Genomic DNA, 13,573 nt, shown 5'->3' with positions numbered 1-13,573 from the left:
AAATTGAGAAAATATATAACCTTGCACTTGCAAATATTTTTCTCCATTTAATAAAACGCATATATGCAAGTGAAAATGCCTCCTTGTTTTTCATAATGTTGCAAAGGAAACAAACAAATGAACCCAAAGGGTTTAGAATTCCAGAAAATACCACCATATTTTACTTTATCACCAGTCAATGCAACATAATAGGCACTGGCTCTGATAATGTCTATGTGCTACCCCAGAGGCAACAAAGGTAAAGTTTTGAAGCATTTTCGAAGTTGAAGGGAATTTGAGGTTCATTTTAATCCTCTCTCCACTTTTTAAAAAAGAGGCAACAAAACTACTGACCATGATATTGTGTAGATAAAAGGAAGAGAAGAACTTAGAGGTACTAATTTTTGTGCTATTCCTGCTTTTCTTTATTTCTTTTTTTAAGTGAAGAGAGAGAGAGAGACATACTCCCAACAAGTGCCCCAACCAGAATCCACCCAGCAGACTCCCTACAGGTGATGCTCTACCTATCTAGTGCCATTGCTTGGCAACTGGGCTATTTTTAGCACCTGAGGTGGAGGCTCCATGAGCAATCCTCAGTGCCCTGGGCCAACATGTTTGAACCAATTGAGCCATAGTTGTAGGAGTGGAAAGGAGATAGAGATAGAGAGAGAGATAGATGAGAGAGAGAGAGAGAGAAAGAGAGAGAGAGAGAGAGAAAGAAAGAGAAGTGGAAGGGATAGAGAAGCAGATGGTTGCTTCTCCTGTGTGCTCTGACCAGGAATGGAACCCAGGACATCCACATGCCGGGCTAGCGGTCCACAACTGAGCCAACCAGCTAGGGCTACTACTTTTCTTAAAGGGGATATTTTTCAATGCTTTCAACAATGAAATACTTAATATATTCCAGTTTCTGCCTCTGGGGAAACAAAAGGGACAAGTGACAAGACCAGATATTTATTTCAGAATTACACTTTACCTGTTTGTGTGCAAGACAGGCTACACAGGGAAGAGACTAGGGAAGGACAGGCCCATATGAGGTTAGTCAATGAATGGATACCTGTGCACAGTAATGACTAAGGTGATGTCAGCAGGAAAGAAAAATCAGAGAATGCCAAGAAAAGACTACAAAAGACAAAAACGGAGTAACTGGATTCTAAGAGAGGAAAAGGGAGGAGTCACATAGTCATTTTAAGTCAGATGGTACCATAGAAAAACAAAACAAAGTAGGGAAAGTTCAAATTTGGGGACTGAGATTATCCACTTCATGAACATTAATGCACTCAACAAAGACAGTAATGGATGTGTAGGGAAAGAAGCTACAGATTTAGAAAATAATCGAAAGACGGGATGGTTCTGAGTTAGTAGCCCATCCCTAAATACTGCATGTACATAAAGAAAACAGTATTTTGGAGAATAAAAACATTTCCCCATGATGGAGTAACATGACGTTATCAATGTCTTTTCTATTTAAAACTTCATCTATAACTTCTAAAAGTCGTCATTTATATGAAATTAATTATTGGCAGTGATACTGTCGATTGTTCTGGCCAAAGGGTAGTTTGCTATTGCAAAAGATTTGTGAATAAAAGAACTCCTTTTTAGTTTTAAAATTAAGCTGAGCACTAATTTTTCTGTCAAAATCTAGACTCATAATACCTCCAGTCATCTCTCTATGTTACAGGATAGTGAGAAGGGCTACAAAACGCAAGCCTCTAAAAAGAGACAGCTGAGAGATATAAAACAGTTGCAAGACCCTGAAAGAAAATCATCATTTCACATCAAGTCATTTACAGGCAGCTTTTTGCAGATCTAAGAAAAGAAACATCCCTCATAATACAATTAGTGGAAAGTCTATTATTTAAAATCAGAATTATGAAAGACTGGGATTTTTTTTTTTTTTTTTTTTTTTTGCAACTTGTATTAAAGGCCTCGGGGGAAAAAAAATAATCCTAAATCCCAGTGGGGTATAAAAGAGATCTGCAAAGCCAGACAATAAAAGGCCCAGAGAGAGGAAATCTCTGTAATTTTAGCAAGTCTTAAGTGAGAATTAGATGCCAGTTATCAGAATCTTATCACTTATGATCTACCATTGTCAGTCACACAATAAGAAATATGCTGTTGTCAACTCTACTGCAAATGTGCACAGCTTTCACGATGTGCTCCGAACGGTTCAATCATGCTGCACTGATCAGTCTGTGGTCTTTGTGACAGCTCAAGTCGCTGACCTCCTTCAGGTGTTGCTCCCAAGAGACAGACTCACTGGAGTTACAAGAGCTCCAACGGTAGCACACACAGCTGGCAGCTGAACTCAAAGTTCAAGGCCAATTCAGCTCTTATTTCTTTATCTAAATGTATGTGTACCCAAGTAAAGGTGACTCATGAATCCTCACTTGGGTTTTTAAGTCAGATAAGTGCTCTGAATTGAAACCCTGGCAAATGACTTAACCTTTCTGAACCTATTTCTTCACTGATAATATAGGAAAAAGAAATGCCTAATCTTAAGACTATAATATCAGAGATAGAGTATGCTAAGTGTCCAGCAGTGTGACATTTGGTAGGTGCTGAGTTAATTATTGTTATCAGCATTATAGATAACGGCTAATTCTGAAGTCTAGACTGCCAGGACCAGTGACTGAGAGAGATGTGGAACATGGGACAATGTTTTAGATGGACTGTAGTGATAACTAGCTAGCTCTTAGCTCTCCTAGCAACTATTCAAGCAGGTAACAAAGCCCACCCTAAATTATGGATCTCAAAGAAAAACAAAAGATAAAAAAAAAAAACCCTTTAAAATCTGTTTGGCTAGCTTTATAAGACTTAATCATCAGCTTTAAGAAATATCCTTAGATACCCTGGCTGGTTGGCTCAGCGGTAGAGCGTCGGCCTGGCGTGGGGGGGACCCGGGTTCGATTCCCGGCCAGGGCACACAGGAGAAGCGCCCATTTGCTTCTCCACTCCCCCTCTCCTTCCTCTCTGTCTCTCTCTTCCCCTCCCGCAGCCAAGGCTCCATTGGAGCAAAGATGGCCCAGGCGCTGGGGATGGCTCCTCGGTCTCTGCCCCAGTCGCTAGAGTGGCTCTGGTCACGGCAGAGCGATGGGGGCAGAGCATCGCCCCCTGGTGGGCAGAGCGTCGCCCCTGGTGGGCGTGCCGGGTGGATCCTGGTCGGGCGCATGCGGGAGTCTGTCTGTCTCTCCCCATTTCCAGCTTCAGAAAAATACAAAAAAAAAAAATACCCTTAGAGTTTCTCATCTAAGACCACATATAGTTACATACTATATGTGTTCGTGTGTAAGACAGAATACACAGGGAAGAGACTGGAGAAGAATAGGCCCATATGAGGTCAGTCAATGAATAGAAACCTATGTGCAGTGATGACTATGGTGATGTCAGTGGGGAAGAAAGACCAGGGAATATAAAGACAAGACTACAAAAGAAAAACTGAATAAATATATGCCCAGCATATATTTGTTAAATGAATGAAAATATAAATAACTGAAAAAATAAGTTTTATAACTACTGCTTTTTGAGCTATGTTGGTCTTAGCTTTGTGGTCCCATGAAATATGCTGCTTCATAAATTGCAAAGAGAGATATGGTTTTAAAAAATAGGATTATAGTTAGCTAGCTATTTACATGCCTTTTCTCCCTATTGGATTATAAGCCACAGACCTTAGTCATCTTTCCATCATTTATTCAACCATGTATTGAATGCCTCAGAGTACCAGCACAGCAAATGATACTGAATTAATGAAGTAAATATACAGTCCTCTGCAGAGATGCGTCCAAGTGGTGGTGCTATTATGCTTTGATTTTATGTGCTGCATGTCTCAGCAGAGAAAAGATAAATTTTTTTTTTTGTTGGGAAAGGTGTCATTCTCTAGGTGTGTAAACACCATGATAAGACTTGATATTATTTTGAGCAGAAAACATTTTGAGCAAAGGGGAGAAACGCAGACCATTTTCAAGCAGACCGAAATGAATAAAAAAGAGAAAATGGCCTCAAATATGTATTTACAAAGAACCACTACACTGAGTTACAAGTGAGACAAGGTGTATGTTTACCAAGAGGTAAGCAAAATAAACCACCATGATTTTAGCTAGCATCATTTTAAGTAGGCAGACTTCCCAACTTTGTTTATCTTAGGCCCAAATCAATAATGGATTATTACGTGTACTGAATATCTTTCTTAGAAATCAGTTACCGGCAACTCCTTAATGGCTTTTGCAGATGGAAGAGAAAAACCTTTTTGTGACGTCTTTCAAATAACCAGCAGGTTTTACTTTGCTTGTATGCAAAGTGAACACTAAACTAATTAATGGTTATTAAAGGGAAAAAAAAGCTTCCATACACATGGTGTCAAAAGAGAATGAATTAAATGAAATCTCAGCACATGTACATTTTTGAAATGTAGCAGTTTAATGCTCACTTTAGGTCTCAGTGGGGAGAATAACACGATGTGAATATTGCGGTAGGGATTCCTTTCATTATCTGATAATTTACTAATGTTTGTGGTAGGTAGAGCTCAATCAAAATCTTTATTTTGACCAAATCTATTACTTTTAACTTATTTTCTTTTACTCTATGTTTTCTGTTGCAACCAGTGCTTATTTTCCCATTTTCATAAACTTTGCTATATTTGGAAAAACATGCAGAACATTTTTAGAAAAAAAAGGAAAATGTCCAAAATTACTTTTCTATGCATGTTCATAATAGATGCTATAAGCAACAAGGTTCAAGATAATTTTTAAAATTGATCTGGGGGGAGAGAGAAACATCAATTTATTCTTCCACTTACTTATGCATTTATTGGAGGATTGTTGTATGTGCCATGCCTGACTGGAGATTGAACTTACAACCTTGGCATATTGGGATGACATTCTAACTGAGCTACCCAGCCAGGGCAACAATTTCTTAATGTATTTTGCATATGCCATTACGTGGTAAGCTCAAGGCTTAAATATAATAGTAATGAAGCAGCATGATAATATTAGATATTTATAAAAGACTGTGTATAATATCTCTACACCATCCTAAAATCAGAAATATCTGAATATTCTAAAAATTATTCTACATATAACTCCAGTTTTAAAGAACTGTATATCATTTCAGAACAATTTATCAAGAAATTCTATTACAACTGATTAATCACTTTGTTAATAAATCCTAGCTGCAAAGAAAAATTTATAGTACAATTAAAATATCTAAGTTGTTTCATTTAAAAAAAATAGAGAAAGAGCCACAGTAAATCCATGAATCAAGAAATAAACTAGAGAATGGTGATGATGGAATCTTTAGGAGAATCTTCATAGTGTACTATATCATTCACAATAGAAACCTTTTATTACACAAAATCAACAAAATGTTGAGACTATGGTCAGTCACCACCTAAGATTTCAAAATATGTATTTTTTTTTGGTAATGTTGATTTTTACTTTATTAGAATTCCAGAACAGGCACCCAATAAACAACTGAATAAAAGAGAGAATCAATAGTGATGAACCACTAGATCCACCAGTATAACAAATATGTGATCTCCAGCACGTCACTGAAAAGGTTTGAATTGGATGTACTTCCAAATTCCTTCAGCCCTTCGGACCTTCATTTTTATGACACCGACATTCTGATCAATTTTCATTAGTACAAGATGAACACGAACAGCAGGGGGCAGCACAACACTTCTGATTTTATATTTTTGGCTCAAATTACCCTTCAAATCCCGAGAAATTTCATCTATTCCCCTCTTTAAACAGCTTTAAAAAAATCCATTTAACAGTCTAGATGGTTCTGTCAGTGTCTTTATTATTGACAGTCACACGGGCTTATTTTGCAGTCTTCAAATCAGATATGAGTGACAGGGTAAATTGAAGACACTGCAAGAATATTTCAGTTTGAGTCAAAAAGAACAATATATTCAAGGCTATTCTTATAAATGAAAACTGAAGCACACAAAATAATGTACTGGCCTTTTTAGTCTTATAAGCCCCCCTTTTAAATAGCTCCGACTTTTAGCAAAACCTCTTTTTTACCTTAGTTGATATGTTAATCAAAGAATGCTTCATCAAATGATGGTTGTTAAATTAATGAGTATGCCATTGTCGTCATATAATTCAATTGTCTAATGCTTCAAGTGACACATTAGGATTTTTCAGTATAACCATGTTTCTGTCCAAATAGATTTATACCTTTAAGGGCACACATATTGGAGTTTTCTTTCAGTTTCATGTCAGAAACAATAATGTTGCCTTAGGATCACCAAAGGTGCAGTAAAAGAAGGGGGAAAAACTGTATGCAGAGGAAAAACTACTGGTAAATACATCTGTTGTAATTCCTAAGGCAACAGTGCTGTCAAAAATTTTTATTTATTTACTTTTTAGAAGTTTAGAAATCTGTGAAATGCTTAATGCACTAAAAACTGATAATATGATAAACCTTTAGCCAATTTACCCTAAAATACAATAAATGCCTCTCAATTTGTATGGAGCACAGCAACTACACTGGCTGTAAAGCAGAAAGGTTTGTGCAAGTTTAATACCAGTTTGAGAGTAATGAATGTATCTACCTGCGGCAAAAAGCATGACAGCAACAGGTCTGTAGAAGCGCCTTCGAGATCCCACGCAGATGGAAATCAAACCCACCAGGAACGCAATGAGAATGATGGCAGCGCCGCCCAACAGCAAAGCCAGAGTAGCAATCTGCCAATCTAGAAAGAAAAGAGAAAGACATTGCTTTTAAACGGGAAGTAAGTCCTCAAGGAATCAAGAGAACTATGCTCAGCAGCCTTCACCTTGCTGAGACTGAATGGCTGTGAATTTATTGCATACTAAGCATCTTTTGGGATTTGAAATGTTTTTCAACAAAAATTACTATAAATGTCTTTATTCAGAAAAGTTTCTTAGGTTAAACCTAGCAGTTTTTCGACCGGGGATGCGCCACGCTTTTCTTCCAAGGACACTATTTTAAGCATTCATGCTAAAATTGGTGCCCTTGCCACGACCTATTTTTATTGTTATTATTTAATTTTCTATTGAGCTATATAAAGTTCACAAATCTTAAGTACAGAAAATAGAGAACCTAATGAATTTTAATATACAGTACAGTATACAGCCAAGTAACTACCATTCAGATTAGGATACAGAATATTCCCATCACCCAGAAGGTTCCCTTGTGCCTCTCCCCAATCATCACCTCCTCACAGAACACAGGCTACTGATGGATAGCTATCACACAGTCATTCTTTCTGTTCTTAAAACTGTATATAAATTGTTTGAACCCCATCGTGTCTGGTTATTATGCATCTAAAAATTTATCCATGTTGTTGTTTGTGGCAGCAGTATATATATTTTTAATTGTCCCTTTTTTTGGAAACCTTTCTTCCCTGCGCCACCCTCTCCCCAGAACAAAACAAAAGCAAAAACAAAAAACCCACCAAGATCTTATTTGCCTTTCTTCCCTCTTCCCCCTTCACTAAAACAATCTCCCAGCAAATTAGCATCAGAAGGACTTGTTGTTTTTGTTTTTCCACCCCTCTTTCATTTCGTTCTAACCTTACTATCGTATTTACCACCACAGGGATGGTTTGTGAAATTTAGTATTCCCAGGGAGCCAAAATGAACTCTAAACGGCTGATCAGCCCCTTTCTTTCATTCACACACGGAGAAAGTACACATATACTGACCACTTAGTATGTGCAGCCTGTATACACGGATACTTTAAAACAGTTTCCTTTGCCTGAGTGAAATATAAACCTCATTGAAATGTGTTTGTCATTTCTTATAAAATAAAGATGTAGAAGCAGTATGACAGGAAACTGGCCCATTTTCCATTCTATAAGAAGAGCAAAATGTTCTCTAAGAACAAGCAAAGTGACTATATGAAACCACTATCCAGCTTATTAGGAAGCATCACAGAAAATGATTATGGGGAGAACATTCTTCAGCGGGGGCTGTTTGGAAGTCCCCGGCTGACTCTTCTAGCTCTCACTTTAATGTACGTGCTGGAAATGAAAATAGACTTTAATCCAAGATTAAATTGCAATGTAGTCTACCCAAAGTCAAGAACTCATGATATTTGGATGCTGCACACTGAAATTATTTCTCTAGAAACCTTCCAAAGTACACTCTTTGCTGCTGGAGGAGAAGAGTGGAGGAGTCAACAATACCCTTTATTTTCTTTTTGTAATTTATACTTGTATATCCCTGCCTCAAGGGTCCCCTTGTATATTCTCTACTAATAAATTCTGGATATGTAACTGGCTCTGAACTAGAATTGCACTACATTCAGGAAACAAACAAACAAAAACAAGGGGAAAACAGAACAAATCCATACTTCTTAAAAAAATAAAGATGAATCAGAAGAAATTGAAGAACATTTTTTTTATCCCTTCTATTTGTAACAAAGCCACATAACTTCAAACCAAAGTGTTTGTGGCTTTCAACTAGAGTTTAAAAGGATACCCATACTATGGTTTTTTATTCCATAACAGCATGTAGCTTTGAATTAAATAAACCAAAAGAATAGCCTTTACGTTTGGAAGTCGTTAAATTTCTGTGAAGAAGTTTATACATAGCACAGTTATACTGCACTTTAACATAACAGGAATCCTTCTGAAAACTTGTAAGTTGAAGTTTCTGAATAATATATTAAATTTTCATTACAAAGTGTTTGGAGTACAAAAGAAATAATAAAATCCATCCATCCATCCATCCATGCATCCATACAGTTCCTGGAGACTTTAAGAGAGCCCCCATGCTCAATACTTACTAGTTGTACTATTATTTTTATAAAATGATTATTCCTTCCAGCAACTTCCTATAAATTATTTTAAAGAAGCAAGAATTTTAAGGTATCTAATATATTTAAATCAGGATACAACTAAATATTTACTAATTCAAAAACTATCTTAAAAGTACAATAGAATGGTTTTTTTTCTGGTAAGCTCTTTCACATAGCATAATATGCATATAATGCTATAAATGTGTCTACTTCCACTTTCAACCCAAAATAAAGCAAAAATTAATTTTGATTTCTTTCTCTAAATATCCTCAAAGAGTAGCTAAAATACATATATTTATTTGCATTTTTTGTAAAGATAGACTAAGAACAAAAACTGGCAAACTTTCCTTATAAAGGACCAAATAAATATTTTTGACTTTGTGGCTTATGCTCTCTGTCTGTTGCAGCTATGCCATAGCACGGATTATGAATACAACCATATACAATACATAAATGAATGAGCATGGCAGTGTCCCAATAAAACTTTATATACAAAAACAGGTGGTAGACTGGTTTTGGACCTTTCAGGTGTAGTTTGCTGACCGTTGATGTAGACCAGTGGTTCTCAAACTTTTTTAAGTCAGGATGCATTTAAAACCCTACAAATAATTGTAGGCATAATATATACAAATTTCTGAGAAATATGTTATAATAATTAAGTCAAATATTAAAGGAAAAAAAATAAAGTCCAAGCGTGCTTTTATGGTAATTAAACGAAATAAATACATCAAAATTAAATTTATTCTGACATTAAAAAACATTTTTGTTACATTTTTTTGAGTTATACTTTTGAGAATTCGTAAAAAAGGGGTTAAAAAATAAAAAAACGACAAAAAAAGTTATCTTTTTGTATATATATAGATACATTCTTAGTAAGATTTAGTAAATTCGGCAGGTCCTGGTGCGAATGTGTTTTTTTTCATTCTTGTGTTTTTCAGAAACAAGAGCCTGATGTGTCGTAGAGATTTCTTCAATGTTTGGGCATATATTTGAAAGGCAAACTCTCATTTGCTCATCAATACATTGAAGAATTCCTCTCTTTTTACTCTTAATTGTGTTGAGTGTAGAAAATCCTAATTCACATTATAGTAAAATGTTCAAAGCTTTTTTAGATATTGCCAAATATTCTTCTTTTATAGAAATCCAAAAGGCTTCAGGAGACAATTCCTTAGGTTAAATCATCAATCCAAAACCCCCACCATACATATCATCTTAACTTTATACCAAACAAAGGATAGAATAAACTTGCCTCCGTTCTTTCTGGGGAACATGGAGTTAGGGTAAACAATCCAGCACCACAGTTTAACAGCCTTTTGCAACCTAAGCAGGCAAGTGAGGTGGGGGGTTGGGCAGATTATCAGTTTACAGCCAATTCCCCACACCTCTGTCCCTCAAAAATCTAAACTCCAAAAACCATTTGTCTTTTGGTCCCCAACAGGCACATATTTCTCTAGAATACCATAGGGCGCACCTGAAAATCTTTTAGGATGCACCAGTGTGCCCTGGCGCACACTTTGAGAACCACTGGTCTAGACTTTAGGTACCACTTTAAATGTTGAAACTTTTTTCAATGTAAAGCCTCTCAGAAAATAGTAAATTCAAAATGAAGTTGATTTGATAAATGAGTAATAAAGGCATACAAAGTGATGGTCATCCAATTTAGGAATAGAAAACTGCAAAAAATCCTAAATGTCACAAAATATTGAACTTCCTTAAAATAGTAATACTTTATTCCAATAGAAGCCACCAGGAGAATAAGAGTTATTAAAAGGGGCCAGAACCTAATTACGAAGGGAACCTCTTACAGCACATGAAATAGCTCTAAAATGTAAATGAATACAACCAGTTCTGATTTTCTTCTAAATGCCCTATATTTATTTTTAGTACTGAGGGTCATGACTAATGAGAAAGTAACTCTAGACATAAAGTAAAAAAAGCATGTCAACCAGCAGCACCACTGTTGTGATATTGCTACCCTTCCCTTCGGTTCACAACCATAGATATGCCTGCTCAAACAGAAAAAGCTATTTTATTTTCCAAGAAAGACTAGAATTGGGCCCTATCTGCCACTGTCCTGGCCAAAGGCTGGGGCTCAGACTGAAGTATTGAGGCTTTGTCTCTATAGGATGGTGCCAGGTTTTGGGATTGTTGTCATTATATTCATTTGGAATGATTCATTCAGGCAGGATGCCCAGGACAAAAGCTTTAACTCGCTGACCAGCTGAGCATCAATCAGGAAGCTGAAAGAGGGGTTCGATATGGCTACCACAGTCAAAAGAAGCCCAGGACAGTCTTCAAGGCTCAGTACTAGGCATTTTGGAGCTGAGAAAATGCATATGGCGCTGTATCTCTTTCAGTAAACAGCTAGAATCCACTGTCCAAACATTAGGGCCTGCCTTATAGATTGGCAAAAGTCAGGGACCATGTAGATCAGCCTGATACCATTTCTGTCTTTCTTACTGAATAAAATTAGAAAGATAGATGGGAAATTGACAGCAATATAATAAAGACCAGAAAACTTGTCTCTACACTAATGGTTTTTCCATTAGAAGGTTTACATGCCAGAAACACTTGCTATCCCATATTCAGTGTTTGCAAAACAAATTAAAATGTCATAAAATTCTTAATTTTCAGCCTCATTTCTTCAAAAAAATCATCTATTTTAAGTTTTCATAATTGGTAGATTTCTAGATCAATCTTAGCTCTGTAATTTTATAGCCCTCACAGTATTTAGTCAGATGAAGTGTAAAAAGTCCTTGGAGATTTATTACTCTGCATTAGTTTTACACATTTCTACAAATGATATACTGATAGCTAAGTGGAGCAGTGAAGAGAAACCAGCTCCACAGAGCGTCAATGGCCATGGTGCTGTTTTACAAATTGCATTGCTCTGCACAATTAAAGCCAGTCATTGTTCAATGTCAGGCCCGCTGATTTGAAATCTGAGTTTGGTTTCTAAGACATGAGAGAACAAGTGATAATTAGTTTTTGAGGAAGTAATGGATACCCTTGGCCCATAAACCGGTGAGGGCTCAAATGGGCTAGGAGGAATGTTTTGGATCCGGAAAGCAAACCGGAAAAAGGCTGTCACAGTATACGTCAGGTTCCACTTAAGAGTATTTTGGCAAAATCGACACAGGATGCACTGGAGGCACAGGAACTGCACCTATGGAAGCCAAGGCTAAAGATACGTGCATACTTCTCCACTCTAGGGCTTCCCCTAACAGAAAACGAATAAATAACATGAATGGACACACACACACATATATAATGCTATCCTCTGCCTTATAGTTGCAGAACAAAAATTGGGCAAGGCTTATGTTATATAATGAGGGGGAGGAGAGCCTGCCATCCCAAAATACACCATTTTGGGGATATTATTTTAAGCTGGTTAATTTTTTAATTGAATTTATTGGTGTGACATTGGTTAAACTGGTTATTTTTAAGAAACAAAATACTCAGGAAGAAACTTTGTTTCCTCCTAAGTGCCTATAAGAATTTAGATAGGCCCTGGCCGGTTGGCTCAGCGGTAGAGCGTCGGCCTAGCGTGCGGAGGACCCGGGTTCAATTCCCGGCCAGGGCACACAGGAGAGGCTCTCATTTGCTTCTCCACCCCTGCGCCGCGCTTTCCTCTCTGTCTCTCCCTTCCCCTCCCGCAGCCAGGGCTCCATTGGAGCAAAGAAGGCCCAGGAGCTGGGGATGGCTCTGTGGCCTCTGCCTCAGGCGCTAGAGTGGCTCTGGTCGCAACATGGCGACGCCCAGGATGGGCAGAGCATCGCCCCTGGTGGGCAGAGCGTTGCCCCATGCTGGGCGTGCCGGTGGATCCCGGTCGGGCGCATGCGGGAGTCTGTCTGACTGTGTCTCCCTGTTTCCAGCTTCAGAAAAATGAAAAAAAAAAAAAAAAGAATTTAGATAGAGGACCTGCTCTGGGAAGTGAGCTATCATCACCGATAACCAAGGTTTAACATGAACAAGGTGTGACAGACCCAGAGGAACCTAGCAAGGCCCTTTTGTTGATTAGAGTCTTCTCTGTGCCCCATTGTTCAAGATGGCCCAGAAAACATTTGCTTACCAAATATCTGCTTTTCATCTCCATGTGAAATGCCTTCTCTCCTTTGAAGTCCAACTTTGACTTACCTTTCTCCTTAACGCCAGGATGGCATATAAGCCTCAAGTGCCCTATTTATTCTAAGGCCCCATATTTTTATGGAACCCCCGTAAGTACATAGGTAATGAACTTGGTTATTTTCTTCTGTTAATCTGTCTCAGGTTGATTTAATTCTTAGACCAGTTAGAAGAACTAAGAGGGAGAAAAAGGAGGAAATTAAGTGCGGTGCCCCCCCCCCCTCCAAACACAATGACATCAAGTCCAAAATTAATAAGCAACACAGGAACTAAATTCAAGTCCTCTTTCAAGGTATTTTTGTTATCTGGCACCAGAGTTTCCAATGTCTATAAAAGCTCTGCTTTTCTGCAGAATTGTGCCGACGTATTTTACAGTCTAACATGATACCGCTCTGAAATTGCCACTGCATTATGAAAATTCCACGGGCCACATTTTAACTGCCAAATTGGAGAATTCCGATTCCCTTAGGGAATTCATGGTCAAAATTTACTTCTGACTTTCAGGAAAGGCAAAATCTTAATGATGCTACATTTTCCACACTTTTGAACCAAAGTCAATGTATGACACCAGTACCTAAGGCATTCTTCCCTTCAAAACCTTTAGTTGGTCAAACACTGGCTAATTTATTTATCTCTGTAGTGTAGGTACTGTTTACAAGCGGGGATTAGTTCTACTGTATGTAAACCCCTAAGTGCA

The 13,573-nt window shown here is 37.6% G+C and overlaps 1 protein-coding gene across 1 annotated transcript in view; it reads right to left on the bottom strand.

Annotated features, from left to right (window-relative positions):
* The window catches only part of TMEM47 (transmembrane protein 47), a 31,545-nt gene that overhangs the window by 7,349 nt on the left and 10,623 nt on the right, over positions 1-13,573 (bottom strand). The window contains exon 2 of the mRNA XM_066249254.1: positions 6,539-6,679. Within this exon, the coding sequence (XP_066105351.1) occupies positions 6,539-6,679 (141 nt within the window). The remainder of the gene's footprint in view (positions 1-6,538; positions 6,680-13,573) is intronic.

This window comes from Saccopteryx bilineata, chromosome X (assembly GCF_036850765.1).
Source record: "Saccopteryx bilineata isolate mSacBil1 chromosome X, mSacBil1_pri_phased_curated, whole genome shotgun sequence".
Lineage (NCBI taxonomy): Eukaryota > Metazoa > Chordata > Mammalia > Chiroptera > Emballonuridae > Saccopteryx > Saccopteryx bilineata.
The sequence above is the reverse complement of the archived record's forward strand: the minus strand, read 5'-3'. Positions and strand labels throughout refer to the sequence as shown.